Source organism: Budorcas taxicolor, chromosome 8 (assembly GCF_023091745.1).
Source record: "Budorcas taxicolor isolate Tak-1 chromosome 8, Takin1.1, whole genome shotgun sequence".
In the NCBI taxonomy this organism is placed as follows: Eukaryota; Metazoa; Chordata; class Mammalia; order Artiodactyla; family Bovidae; genus Budorcas; species Budorcas taxicolor.
Genome location: NC_068917.1, coordinates 97,347,803 through 97,363,151, shown reverse-complemented (window position 1 = coordinate 97,363,151; position 15,349 = coordinate 97,347,803). Strand labels below are relative to the sequence as shown.

Sequence of the window (15,349 nt, the reverse complement as noted above, 5' to 3'; positions counted from 1 at the left end):
CCTGGGCTCAGTGTGGCGTAGGACAGTAAGATGTTGCGATGGTCGCTTGTGGCCTGACTTACTGTGTAGCAGGGACCGTTGGAGCACTTAGTACACTGGAGGAGATGGTGGGAGAGCTGAAGAGATGGAGGAATAGATATAAGGCCCAGATCACCAATAGGTAATTGACCTGGAAAGGAGGAAGTAGTCTGGAGAACAAAACTGAGCGAGGTGCTGAAGACATGGAGGAAGGCCGCCTATGTGGAACAGAAGAGCTGACTGCTCCCAGAGCAGAAGAATAGTATATGTGTGTGGTAGGGGTCCCCAGATGGGGGGGTTATGGTAAGACACTGGTAGAAATGGTACCAGGATACCAGCAAAACCCTTTCACATCTCCCACTGGTCTGGGCATGCAGAGAGTTCCAGTGTGTTCTGGAAAGGCCGTTGGGGAAATAGTCCCTTCTGTGGACAGAGAAGGAAGAAGACAGATTGCTTTAATATTAATAAACTGCCCACTTTGTGCCCCACCTGAGTGCTTTGGGGAAGCCCAGGTAGCTCAGTGGTAATATCTGCCAATACAGGAGATGCAGGAGACACGGGTTCGGGAATATCTCTTGGAGGAGGAAATGACAGCCCACTCCAGTATTCTTGCCTGGAAGATCTCATGGACAGAGGAACCTGGTGGGCTAGAGTTCATGGGGTCCCAAACAGTCGAAGATGACTTAACACACACGCTGAGTACTTTACACTGTGAAGTCAACTGCACTAATCATAGCTTCCATTTACTGGATACTTCTTTTGTCCCAAATAATGTTTTATATACATTATTTGTTCTGTTTTATGGAGAATACAGGGACTCAATGCCTAGGGTCCCTGAGCTGCTGAGTAGCAGAGTCAGGATTCAAACCCCACTTTCTCTAACTCCAAAACCTCCCTTCTGTCTACCAGGCCATTTAATTCACAAAAATAATTAAGGACATCTGGGGAAGCTTGCTGCACAGCGGCATCAGTCCACAGGAAGGGGAAGGCGCTGAAGGGATTTGGGTTTGTCTGTCCCCAAGTCCTTTGAGCACTTTCATAAAAATAAACTTTTTAGGCTGGGAGAATGTTGAACATCTGAAGATGTTGACCCTTCCAAGATGTAAAGCAAACAAAATGGTTTTTGCTGATATCGTCACTAAGCCTTTTATCCTAAAATGCTCTTGGAAAGCCCTCCTCCAACAACAGGGAACATTATCCAGTCAAAGTTTTCTGCAAATAAAGGATTGCTCATGGAGGCAGACTTGCTTGTGTTTCTGTATCACTCAGGGTGTTTGTCACTTTTATAGTTCCTTCCCTGCAGGATCCTCTAACTTTGGTATTATGATTGTGGTTGAGAAAAAAGTTGTTTTCTATGCCATGTAATGTTGACAGATATTTCATTTCTAGGGGAAAGGTTCCTTTTTCCTATATGCTACACACCTGCAACCAGGGAAAAAGCAAATAGTTGTATTGTTTGCTGAAGTCTTCCTTTCAGGGTTGCTGTGTTTGTTTAGTGGAAATCAGCAGCGTAAGAAGGGCTGTCTCTAACATTTTGTCAGAATTTCTCCATAATTCTACAATGATGAAACAAGAACTTGAGGACAGGATGGATTTGCTTTCAGAAACTCTGGTTGTCAGTTTTAGAAGTCCTGAGGCTGTTTTAGCTGCTAGCAACTGGACTGTTGAGAGTGATAAATAGGATCTTTGGTTGTCCAAATATCAGCAACATGATAGAAATATATTTAAACTTTTTGAATCCCCTTTAAAATAGAATTGTTGACAGCATGAGGAATTGTGCTTCTCAAAGGCTCATTCTGGATTTGTACAATATTCATGTATTTCTTCTAACTTTTCAGTTTTTGTGTATTCCTGTCACAGCCCTCATTTTGAAAATTAGCGAATACTTTCGTCCAGGAAATTGAATATATATTCCAGGGTGAAACAAGAATGTGCAGTTATATATAAGCTTACTGTTACTAATAAGCAAGTATGATACATTGGTACTTAAAATTCTCCTTGAGTTACAAATTGTCAGAATTAATAAAATTCATTAGATCTATATATTTTTAAGATATTTATTTATGTGGCTGTACTTGGTCTTAGTTATGGTATGTGAGATTGAGTTCCCTGACCAGGGATCCTACCTGGGCCCCCTGCATCAGGAATGTAGAATCTTAGCCACTGGACCACCAGGAAAGTACTGGATCTGTATTTTTAAAACAGGTCTTGTGATAGCAGTGCCTCTTCTAGAATGACAGGAATCTTCTAGAATGATAGAATGACTTCCTTTTATCTGTGACTTTGATCATGGAGGATTTCTTACATCATTTTTTCTCTTTAAATTTGAGTATTAAGATGTTATGGTATAAGTAGGAACATAGTTTCAGGGGTCACCAAGTACCAGCCCATGACCTTTCTGCAGGCCTCTAAGGGTTTAGTGGCAACTAAGGACAGTTTCCCTGAGTTGTGAGTCTACACTATGTCTGGAGAGTGTGAGGGGATAGAATTTAAGGATTAGCATGAATGGCCTTACAGGTAGAGTGCTCGGTGACAACTGGAGGCCAGAAAAGAAACTGAGGCAGTTAAAATAACTTCAGGCTTGATAAAGTTGATGGCTATCTTGGGAGAAATCATGGGGAGACTTTCCAAGTCACCTTCTTCCACCACGGCAGCCATGCCCTGTCATCAGCCATGGGTGCAAAGAGCCTGTTCCAGCCTGGTTTTAACCTCGCTATCATTTTCCATAAATGTGGCTACTGATCTGGAGACATACACTCAGAGATGCAATTAAAAAACAGACCTCTTCCAAAGAAGCATGCTCTGGTGGTCTTACAGGTTTCATATCTTCAATTCTACAGAAACTTCTACATCTCTCTGGAGATGAGACACAGCAGTACCTGTGATCCTTGTATTTGCATCAGCATCTGAGGAAGAGGTCATTAGTTGAGCTTTAGCGCCAACACATTTACTACAGTTCGTAAGTTATATAGTTATATCCTGCCTTAAATCTATCTCTTGCTTTTGTTATTGGCTAGTTATTTATTGGTGTAGGACATCCAGACATAGTTTCATCAGGAGAGATTTCAACTTCTGTCTCACTTCTGGAAACTATGGGAAAATTTGTCTAACAAAGAAGAACACACACATACTTGTTTATTAATTTGTTTGTTTAGAGAAAGAGCTGTCATAAAACCACTGTTTTTGAAAGATGAAAGTCAGTTGCTGGCTGCATGCTCTGTGTATATGAGCTGTTTGGGTAGAACTGATAGGAAAAGTGTGTTCAGAAGAATAAACAGAGTTGTAGGAGGAACACAGTAGTGGGAAGGTAGGAGCAGTTGTTGACAAAGTTATTTCTGGAGAAACCTGGAGGCCAGGTCCACCTCTTGGGGGTGAGTCTGGCCAGGCCCCTTGCTTTTGGTGGGCCTTGGCTTCTTTGTAAGATTGGGGTGTGGTGGGAGTGGGTCTCCAAAGCTGCAGTGACTTCCTCCTATCAGCTGGGGGTTGGCCTTGTGCAAGCTTGTCCTCTTCGGCTTCGAGGGGCCGACTTCTCAGCTCCAGTGAGAAATGGCAGTTGTGTGGTTCCCAGTGGAGGCTGGCCTTCCTTGGAGCGAGCGGGTAGGAGGTTCCCTGCCCCCCTCTCAGCCTCATGTGCTTGCAGTGTTCTTGTAGGAAGGAAAAAGACCAACCAACCCTTTGTTACTGCACAAACTAAGAGTTTCGGATGGTAGTGAAAACATGTGCATTTTTTTCCCTTACTGAATTTCTGTAGACAGATTTAATGTTTTGGAAGGGTAGAAGGCAGTCACGGGATGTAGTTCCTGTTTTCCTTTTGACGACAGTAAGTGGGAAAAAATCCTCCCACCTTGTCTTTTCAGCTTGTCTGCTTCTTTCTCTCTCTTCCTTTCTTTTTCTCTCATCTCTCTTTGAAACTTACCTGTGAAGTTCAAAAGGGCTGAACATTTTGGCGAGGATGGGGGTTGGAGGAGCAGTGCAGTAGCTGCTGACTGGGGTCATCATTGCCCCCTTGGGACCAGGCTTCCTGTGAACCTCTACTCTTTTTCTTTGCCACCATTGCTGAGTCTGCCTGGTATTTCATATTTTGTTTTAGGGAAAAGTTAAAAGAATTCACAATCCCAGCTGTCACTTGGTGACCCCTTTGCCAGTAGCATATGGCACATTCTCATTTCACGGACCTAAAGAAAAGAATTACCCACCTATTATTACTCTCTTTGCTCTGTTTTATTTTTCTTCATTATTCTTATCACCCACTGCCTTAACAACAGTCCTACTGTTATTTGTCAGGTCTTCTTCCACCTTGCTAGAAGTTCCATGAGAACACTTTTGTTCATTGCTGAATCTCCAATGTCTGGGACAGCACCTGCACATAATAGATATTTAATAAATATTTGCTGTGGCTAATGGAAGCTAATTTGCTGTGGCTAATGGAAGCTAATGGAGAAGGAAATGGCAACCCCCTCCAGTGTTCTTGCCTGCAGACTCCCAGGAATGGGGGAGCCTGGTGGGCTGCTGTCTATGGGGTCGCACAGAGTCAGATACGACTGAAGCGACTTAGCAGCAGCAGTACTAGTAGTAGTAGTAATGGAAGCCTTGCAGAGTTAAGGCTGCAGTTTGTGGAATGAACAGGAGTTGATGATTTTATTCATCATTTACTTTCCTAGAGAATCACACAATACTCAAGCTTTACACCATATAGTTCTTATTTCTTCCAAGGCATGGTTTGACTTGTGGAATATGTTAATTATTACCATAGAACACATGTTTTTTCTGGGGGGGGATCATTGACATATAATTTACATGTTAAATTTAGCCTTTTTTACACGTATAGTCTGAACAGTTTTGATTCATCTGTATAGTATATGTATAACCACTGCCACAACCATGGTGTGGAATATATCTATCACTCAGTGCTTCTTACAGTCTGTCTTCTCCCCTACCCACTGGCAACCAGGGATCTGATTTCTGTCCCCATTATTTCACCTTCCCAGACTGTCATATAAGTAGATTCATATAGTATGTAGTCTTTCGTGTCTGACTTTTTTCTCTTAGCATAAGACTTTTGAGATTTCTCTCATGCTGTTGAATGTATTAGTAGTGTGGTCCCTTTTTTATTGCTGAGTAGTATTCCATTTTAATTTATTCACTAATTTATGAATCTTTGGATTGCTCCCAGTTTGGACTATTCTGTGTAAAACTTCTATGGATGTTCACATACAGGTCTTTGTGTGAATGTATGCTATCATTTCTTTCGGGCAAATACCTAGGACAGGATGGTTGGGCTGTATTATAAGTCTGTGTGTAATTTTATAAGAAACCACCAGAGTATTTAACAAAGTGACTGTTCCATTTTCATTCCTACAAGCAGTGTCAGTTGCTACTCATACTTTAAAATTTAAAAACTTGTAGTAGTTCCAGTGGATATGTAGTGGTATCTCATTGTGGTTTTAATTTTCATTTCTCTGCAACTAATAATTGCTTATTTGAGAAGGTCATGGTTTAGCAGGCTATGGTATTCTCTAGGTATTTAATAATTTTAAAATATCAGTGGCATTTGAAGTGAAAATTTCTTTTAAAAAATTGGCCAAAGATCTAATTGGTCACTTCCACGAGGTCATACTGTACAAAAAAGGTTGGGGTGTGGAAACTATGTCAGATTTTGGCAAAGGGTGGTTCACCTGGGTGACTGATGTGGAGACCTGGAAAGGACATGCTAGGACTTGACATGAAGGTGGGGAAAAAGTAGGTTTCTTGGCTCCTCTGGCCTTGGCAGGGCCTGCTCCATCCTTAGCTAAACCTGTGTTTGTGGGAATCCAACCTAGATTCAGTGCCACTTTCCTGGATATCCCAGGAGTCACCAGCAACCCTCGCGGCTATCCCCAGTGTGTGGTGAACATAGAGCCCCTTCCCTGGGGACAATTTGCCTTAATCAGTTAATCAAGCTTGAGAAATCGGTTACCACAGGCCCAGGAGTGCCACCACCCTTCCATCTTGAATCCCTATTTCTCACATCCATCTCATAGTTAATTAATTAAGCAAATACTCCCTGAAGGCTTACTCTGTGCCTTATACTGTTTTGCATGTTGGGGAAAACTGCGATTAAGAAAGAGAAATGATCCTGTGGACTCAGAAAGTGGCAGAAATGATGCAAGGGAAAACAGAGGCTGCCGTGAATGCACCTTGGAGGGGTTTTTAACCAGATGTCAGTGCAGGGGAGGTATCAGGACAGGATCCTACGGTTGGGGAAGATTCGGCCTGGCTGACCGTGCTGGAAGCGGCAGTTCAGGACAAGGAACGTGCGGGAGGCCTAGTGGTGGGAGAGAGGGCTGCCCATTTGTAGCCGTGAGTAGTTTTCTGGAGCTTGGTTTAGAAAGTGGGGAGTGGTGAGAAAGGAGGCTGGAGTCATTGGGGAGACTAGCTAAACCAAGGTGAGGACTGCACTTTATCCCCAGGGCTGTGGGGTGCTGACAAAGGCAGTTTTAAGTGGGAGAGTAGCTTGTTTGGAGCTTTGGTTTAGTGGCATCACTTTGGTTTCTCTGTGATAAATGGATGGAGGGGGTAAGACTGGAGGCAGGGAGTTCAGGGAAGTGGCTGTTGTGGTCATCCAGGAGCTGGAAGAGGGTGGCCTATTGACTGGCCATGATTGTGAAGTGGGACACTTTCCAGCCAGTGACTGGAAATGTGCACAGGGTCAGAAATGAGTGTGCTACTAGCTTTGAAGCATTGAGAAATCTAGTCAATACATAGTACGGCCTTCTTTTTGGTTTTGGTTTGTTTGTTTGCTTCCGTGGAAAGCTGATGTAGAAATGTCCCTTTGGCCTCAGTTACCTGAGCAGAGGATTTGGGCATTGCCAAAACCTTCTCTTTGAATAAAATTGCTCCCAGCAGTGGTCACCATGTTCTGAGGCGGGAGGAGGGAATTACGCAAGAGGCCCAGGGCTATGCCAAGGTGGGTAGGAAAGTGGGGCAAGTTACCCAGCGAAGCCGGAGCAATACCTTCTTCCGCTGCATAGACTACTTCTTGCTGACGTCTCTGCGTGTCTCCTGGAGGGTCTCTGAAGCCAGGATCCATGTCTGGAAATGCAGAAACCCTGCTTTAGGAAAACGCTCTCCAGAAAGCTTCCTCCCGGCCCTTCTCGTCTCATGCACATTCTGCAGAGGTGTGTCTTCATTTCTTCTGAGATTCTCCCCTCAGATTTAGGGGATTCTGTGTCCTGGTTTGAGCCTGAGGGTCTTTAACACTAGGCCATTCTGATTTCATCCTTCCTACTTTGCCCCTCCTACCTTGTCAGAAACCCATGATGGATTTGCTAAAAAATGCTGCTGCTGCTGCTGCTGCTAAAAATAATGGAGTAGAAAAGAATGTTTGGACAGGAGATAACCATTTCTCTGTAAGAGGTAGGGATGGACCAGAGAAAGAAAAGTGGGGAGGAGGGAGCTCATTTCTTTGCCACTTACAATGTGCTGTGTACTTTTCTGGGGAACTTATATATTTACTTATATTGTCTCATTGACAATTGAATATCCATTGAATATCCTGCAAGGTAGTTATTATCACCCCCATTTTACACTGCGGAAATTGATGCTCAGAGGGCATAAAGTTTTGGCTGAGGGCACGTAGTTGAGAAGCTGGGCCTAACTCCCATCTAAGCTGTCTTTCCTTTTTAAATTATAAACTTATGTTCCAACCTCCTCATTGTTACCTTGGGGACCTGAAAAGATTTGTGTAGCTTTTAAATCAACTAAGTGATTCCTGGAGAGCACCTTTAGCATCAGGAAAATCTAGCTAATTATTTATTTCAGTGTTTCTGGAATGAAACCCTGTCCCAGGCCACTTACAAAATGATTTAGGATTACAAGCACGAAGCTCACAACCAAATTTTGGCTCTCAGCGCTCAGAGAGACCAGTGGCCATCTTTAAATAACAAATTGTGGATGGACTCAGTGCTGGTTTAATTATTTTTAGTGAGAATATTTTGGGGGAGGGGCATCTGTGTCCATCTACAGGTTTGCTGAGCAAGTGATAAAGACAAAAAAGATCCTAAGGCTTGACTCTTTCAGAGGAATCCCTGATTTGTTGGCTTATCAATGAGTGAATTAAAATATATAATAGTAGAGTCAGTGATTCTTTTCAGACACTGTAGACTGCTTACATTCCCTTTTCTTTTGTAGAAGTTTTTAATCCAAGTCCTTGTGGTGTGGGGGCCAAGAGGGTAAAGTCCTGCTAGAGGTTGACCTTTGCGTTGAGGTCCGTTTGGACTCACAGACTTTTAGTCCAATACTTAGTTTTGCTTCCACAAGCGGTCACTACATTCTTAGCCCTTTCTGCTGTTTGTTCCTCCTGCCTAATCTCCCATCCCCATCTCCATTCCACCAGAGACCACGATGATTAAATGAGCCATTTTAGAGGTAAAGTTGGTTTCTTATTTCTGCTAAGAGTTCCTGGCTGTGAAGTGGTATCAGGGCTTAGCTTCGACCTGTGTATCCCTCCCTTCTTTCAGTTTTTATTTTCTGCCTTTTCCCAGGTTTAATTTTACTATGACTACTGGGATTACTCCAGCATTAAGTAAATACTGTTGTTGAGGGGCAGCTGGGACACACAGAAGGTTGTATCGCCTGTTTATGAGAGCCTCCCCTTCCCCCAGCATGGCAAAACAGTCCTCCAAGGAGGCATCTGTGACACCTGACGAGGAGTAGGTGGGCCCTGTGTACAGGTACAGGTGGAGCAAGGCCAAAAGTGTGCATATGTCCAGACAGTGGGAACTTGTCAGTTTCACAGGAGATGCTCTCTGCCTGCCTTGGCTGCCTTGTTTTACTCCATGGGATATTGTTTTCTCTTCACACACATAGAACACTAGGGGTTGTCCTCCTCACTTAGGAGCCAGGTGTCTGTGGCATTTCCTTGGTGTTTACTCACAGTTGTCTAAGACACGCTGTGGCGTTTCAGATTAGGAAACTGCTCTATCAGTGGTGCCATTTATCATTGGAAGGACTCAACTTTGTGGCGAGATGAAAATGTAGTGTACAGCAAATTTCAGACAATAGTGTTAAGTCACTCCAGGTTCAAGGCGAAATTTATAAATGCTGCTGACATTTTCTGAGAAGGAAGGCATTTTCTAAGAGAAGGGAGGCAGGTCTCTGGGATTCCAGTATGCCATTTGCAGCTCTGGTGTTTTGGGCACATAAGATTGATCACTTAGGTCTGCCTTCAATTTTTCACTCCCAATGGTCACATCAGTGGAGCGCAAGTGATTCGGATAATAACGACTTACTCACAGGCTAAAGCCAGAAAAGCTCCAACATCCCTGTTTACCAGAGACCCAAGGCTGCAAGTCGAGGACTCATGCCTTGTGGAGAGGCAGTCATGAGACAGAACCGGGTGTTGAGGGCTCAGATGAGGGGGCTGGTGCAACAGCCCTCACTGGCGTATGGCTTTGCAGCAAAAACTAACATCCCCTCTTGCTTTATCTTTCAGTTAATGACCAGCCACAGCGTCCCTGCTGTGAGCTCCAGCCACTTCCTTCCCAGGCTCCCGAGCCTCACGCAGGCTGCTGTGGTGCTGGCTGAGGTAACATGGCTTATTGGCCTCAGCTGAGATTGCTGCTGTGGAAGAACCTCACTTTCAGAAGAAGACAAACAGTAAGCCTGGGTTTCTCCGGGGGTTCTCTCCTGCTTTTCTTCCTGATTTTGATTTGGGAGTGAAGAAGGGGGCAGAAAAGAGATTCTTCTTCTTTTTTTTTTTTTTTTAACTTATTTCAATTGGAGGATAATTCCTTTACTACAGTATTGTTCTTCTGCGTTTTCTTAAGGGGATTGAATGTGTCTGGCCCTGGTGGACCCAGGACTGTGTGGGGTCATGATTTAGCTAGCCCTGTCTCTTATCATAGGAGGCAGATTTGCAACCAGGTGGCAGTCATAGCTTTGGTTTGTGCTAGTGCCCAGGCCTAAGTTCAGACGCCTGGAACCTGGCATACAATGCTGCTTGGCCATCTTACTCCTAACTTTTGCTGCAGCCCTGGGGGCTGCTTGGCTCTTCAAGAGCTCCTGATGGTCTGGGTGGTGGAGTTGAAGTGAGTTCATGGCCCAGCTCTTAGAGGTCAGAGACTGAATCTTTTAGAATGGGCTTTCCCCTTTCAGCTTGGACTGCGAGCCTGGAGGAATACAAAACAGATTTGTTTTATTTCTGTGGAGGGTACTATGCCATTCACTTCTGGATGAGACAGTGATCCTTTCAAAAACCCTGAGAATACCATCTTTAACACTCAGTAAATGATATTTTTCTGTGAGAAGGTACAAACTATAAGGCCTGGAGATTTCTCTGAAGCTCTGGTATCAGCTCTTGGCTTCTCCCTCCCTGAACACCCCTCGAGGTCCTGTCTGATCTCCTGTGTTTAGCCACACCCTCTCTATAGTTGACTTCTAAATGTCTGTTTCCTGCCCTGCATTTTTTCCTGAATTCTAAGCCTACATCCCCTTTTGGCTGTCCTCTGGAGAAGGCAATGGCAACCACTCCAGTACTCTTGCCTGGAAAATCCCATGGGCGGAGGAGCCTGGTGGGCTGCAGTCCATGGGGTCGCTAAGAGTCGGACACGACTGAGCGACTTCCCTTTCACTTTTCACTTTCAGGCATCGGAGAAGGAAATGGCAACCCACTCCAGTGTTCTTGCCTGGAGAATCCCAGGGACGGGGGAGCCTGGTGGGCTTCCGTCTCTGGGGTCGCACAGAGTTGGACACGACTGAAGTGACTTAGCAGCATGAAGTGTAACACATCTGCAACAGAAGTGACCATCCTCTTTAGACTCAAAGAGCCATAAGGAATCTTGGAGATAACTTAAGGGATCTTGGAGATAAACTTCACTGTTTCTGAAACTAGACTAATGCTGGCCCTTCTTTAAAAGAACAAATATGTCAAAGTCCCCTTGTGTTGACTGAACATATTTTTTATTTTAATGTTACGTGAATATGTACATATGTGAAACTAGATATAAACCCCTTATTCTTATAGACTGTTATGCAAACATATGACCTATACAGACTTATAAATTAAGTGCAAACAAAATTGCAGAACCAGTACAGTTCAAATTAACACTGTTAGTGTAGTAAGGCGACTGACACTGTTTGAAGGCAACAGTGTGACTATGGTAGTGAACACTTATTTGTTTGAGTTTGGACAGTCTATATTACCATGTGTTAATGATTCTGTTTTCCAATGACTTTCCAATTTTTCCAGTGACTTTCGTTGGATATCATTTGCTTTCATTTGGTCCAGTCTCATCATTCACAAATTGCTTCTGCATCTGTGCCTTTCTCATTGGTCTACTGCAATTATATTGGTGCTAAAGTGAAGTCGCTAAGTCTTGTCCGACTCTTTGCAGCCCCACGGACTGTAACCTACCAGGCTCCTCTGTCCATGGGATTTTCCAGGCAAGAGTACTGGAGTGGGTTGCCATTTTCTTCTCCAGGGGATCTTCCAAACCCAGGGATCGAACCCAGGTCTCCCGCATTGTAGGCAGACATGTTTACTGTCTGAGCCACCAGGGAATATTGGTGCTAACACAATGGCAAACACAAATAGAAACTTAGACTTGTGATCTTGTGCCAGAACTTGGTTGTAAAGTAGGCATTCAGAAAATCCAGGTATGTTTATTTCCTTAGATGACCATTGAAATGAAAACACAAAGTGTTTAAAATCCCGACAGAGAACTCATATAATCCCTCGTGAAATTATATATATTATTTGTATACATATACTAGTTTGAGAAACACTGACTTTTCAGTCCCTCATATTACATGCAGGGAGCTGAATCCCAAAGTCATTTAATGAGAGAGTAGGAACTAAAATTTATGCATCCTATCTGTCTTGATAATAATAATCATACTAAAATATAACAATTTATAGAATATATAATATAATAAAAGCAAACACTTAGATTGCACTTCCATGTACTAGGCACTAAAGTGAATTGTTAACTAGATTAATCCTTTTAAGATCCACAAAGTACTGTTGTTTCGCTGTAACACAAAATGCTATTGTGTTATAACTGGGGAACTTAAATCACAGAGAGAATATAAGTAATTTGTCTGAGTTTCACACTGCTAGTCAGGGGCGTATGTAGTGTTCAGTTCTAAATAATCTGACTCTAGAGTTGGTTCTCTAAACCACTATGTCAGATTGCTCTTCAGTGGTATTATTTTTTCTATCTTCAGTCTCAACATCTTGAAGTTTCTAACCTTTTCCTTACCTTTGTCCCTGCCTCCCACAGCTGTACCCAGGCCCTGGTGTTCCCAAGACCTATATATTCATTTCCTAATCTCATTTCTTAGCTACTCTGTGGTCCAGGTCCCCAGTCTCTTCTTATCATGTTGGCAGCAGGCCATGTGATGGGGAACTGTCTTTGCTGTGCTGTGTCTATTAGCCAGTGAGTAATGGAAAGAACTATATCATCTTAGTAATGCAAAGTCTCAAGCCCAAACCTGTCATTTTACAGATAAAGGAAGGGATGTCCCCAAGGTCAACTAAGGAATCAGGAGCACAGGGTCCCAGAACAGGATTTGGGATTGGGCCATCCAGACTGGGCTAGTGTCTGTTAGTCTTGCTGCTTCTTGCTCAATATTGCTTATCAGTTTAAAAAGAGCTACAATTAGAGAGACAGGCAGCCTTCATAAAAGGCAATTTTTGGCCCTGTGGCAGAGTTCCTATTGAAGGGGAAGTAAGACATAGTATCCTGACGCAGAAGGAGTTCTTTGGATATACACCTACGGTCTGCTGGCTTGTCTGCTTACCTTCCTTCCTGATTTCTACAGGAAATGTGTTTTGCCAAACTAGAAAAAAAAAAAGGTGATTTATTTCAGGTTGCAGAAGTTTAGGGTGTCAGGGTTGGAAAGATCTGACCTGACCCTTGTACAGTTGATGGGAATGGGGTTTCAGGTGTGGGGCAGGGGGTCCTGAGTGGATCAGTCATAGTAACACCAGAATCAATTTCCTGATGGCCCTAGAGGCACAAGTTCTTTTGAGCAGGCTTTGCCTTATCTGCACAGGAGGTTTAATACCCAGGGATCTCAAGTGCTGGCTGTCCCATGTTTAATACCCATGGATCTCAATTGCTTCCCAGTCCAAATGGCTTGGATCTATGGATATATTGATTGTAGACAGTGAAACCTGTTTAGGGTCTTGGTTCCACATTGTTAGCTCAGAACATGCCCTGCCCTGTAGGCAGGGGAAGGAGTTAGCAGCTCCATGACAGTTCTCACCTACAGTGTACAGAATCCTTGCTTAATTTCCCCCTCAGAGATCCTGGATGTACTCGCTTGGCTCCATAGCCTGGCACTGGGGATATGCTTAACAAGCATTTGCTCAGTGAGGGGTGAATGTGTTAAATGGGCCATTAGTTTATAGATCTTGAGGAGGCGCCCCTGCTAGAGGGGCCGCATGTGCAGGGAGACCGGAAGAAGATGTAGGAGCTGGGTGCTGAACAGTAAACCCCAGAGCAACCTTCTTGAAAGGTGGCCATTTGCTCATTCACTCTGTGTCCTCATTTGCTAATGAATTTGGGGGACCTCTTTTCTTGTGCCCCCATTATGCAGACTCATGGGGACCATCAGCCAGGGGTAGCTTTCTGCTGCTCCTGTTAGGCAAAGAATACATTGAAAATGAGTTGCGTAAGTGGGGTGCAAAGCTCAGTTTGGGTACAAAGTAACAGTTAACTTGTGTGGGTGGTGGTCAGTGAGCACAAATAGGGCTTGGGACAGGAAAGGCGAGGGGCTTCGGAGTTCTCCGGATCCCCATCTGGTTTTAGGCTGAGCCAGACATCAAGGTCCCTGTGGAACAGATGGGACAGAATATGGCCGTATGGCCTTTCTTTTTTGCCTTTGGTGTTAATTTTCTCACTTAGATCTGTTTAGCCATGTGGCTGAGGAAATAGATAATTTTAATTTCTGCATATTTTAGAGTATCAATATTTGGGTACTGTTCAGTGACAAGGAATAAACAATCAAATAAATACAAATTGAGTCCTCATTTAAGAGCCACTGGAGAATTTTACATGATAGATGCAAACTAACCCTCCCAGCTTCCAGTTTCGCCTGATACATTTCTTCCCTGTCCTTAGTTCTGGCCTGGCAATGCTGGTTCAAATCCAGCTAATAATTCTAATTATTATCTGATTTTAATTCAATTCTAATTCCAGCATGGCCACTATATGCCTTAATGGCTTGCTGCTGCTGCTTAATGGCTTAGGGAATCTCATTTTCCCTGACTTTTAGTTTCCCCTTCTATGGAATGAGGACAGTTAGCACAAATAGCCATTTATTGTTTCCTTTGAATAAATATTTGCTAAGCATCTACTGCATGTAAGACAGTGTCCTGGGTGTACAGTGGTGAAGCAGACAGGCAGGATCCCTGCTTTCATAGAGCTTACAGTTCAGCCAGGAAAGCAGATATGAAGCATGTTGTCACATAAGTAGAAATATCATAGCTGTGGTAAGTGCTGTGAAGGAAAAAAAAAGAAACTGTCCTACTATGTCAGTTACTACTAGACTGTGGGTAGCGACTTAATTTAGAATGAAAGGTCATGACATTTAACCTGAGTGCCTTGATGTTTAAGCAGCAGTTAGCCAGGGAGAGATCAGGAGCTCAGCCACTGGGGCACTGGCTTCCAGGCAGAGAGACAGGGTGTGAAGGCCACGTGCCTAATGCATGTCCTGGAGCCAAGGGACAGGAGCACCAGTGGCACTGAAGGAAGACTGGCTGCGGGTGAGCTGGGAGTCGGCAGGGTCAGGTCATGGAGCTGGCAGAGGACAGCTTATTTTTATATAATGTGCAGAAGGAGTCCCCCGAGGTAGGTAGGTCATGATGACGAGGATCAGATTGTGTGGTCCTTGGCACTGAGGGGACCTGAAGGATGACAGCCTGAGCATACACATGTGCCATTTTGTGCTCTGTTTTTGGGCTTCCCAGGTGGCCTTGCCATAAAAAACCCACATGCCAGTACAGGAGACATGAGACTCGGGTTTGATCCTTGGGTTGGGAAGATCTCCTGGAGGAGGGCACGTATTCTTGCCTGGAAAATTCCATGGACAGAGGAGCCTGAGTGGCTACGGTCCATGGGGTCGCAAAGAGTCAGACATGACTGAAGCGACTTAGCATGGCATGTATGTTGTGTATTTCCAAATAATCTTCATATTATAATAATTATGATTCTTGATGTATAGGTTGTATTTTATACTTTTGAAAGTACTCTTGTACCTGTTATCTTCTTGATTTTCACAGCAATCCTGAGAGGTATCATTACAATTTCTGTTTCATAGATGAAGGAAGTATTATAAATTAGTACAT

The 15,349-nt window shown here is 43.8% G+C and overlaps 1 protein-coding gene across 1 annotated transcript in view; it reads left to right on the top strand.

Moving 5' to 3' along the window:
• Positions 1 to 9,551: 9,551 nt before the first annotated feature.
• Positions 9,552 to 15,349, top strand: part of LOC128052437 (phospholipid-transporting ATPase ABCA1) — a 110,544-nt gene continuing 104,746 nt past the window's right edge. The window contains exon 1 of the mRNA XM_052644998.1: positions 9,552 to 9,654. Coding sequence (XP_052500958.1) covers positions 9,589 to 9,654 — 66 coding nt within the window. The 5' untranslated portion in view covers positions 9,552 to 9,588. The remainder of the gene's footprint in view (positions 9,655 to 15,349) is intronic.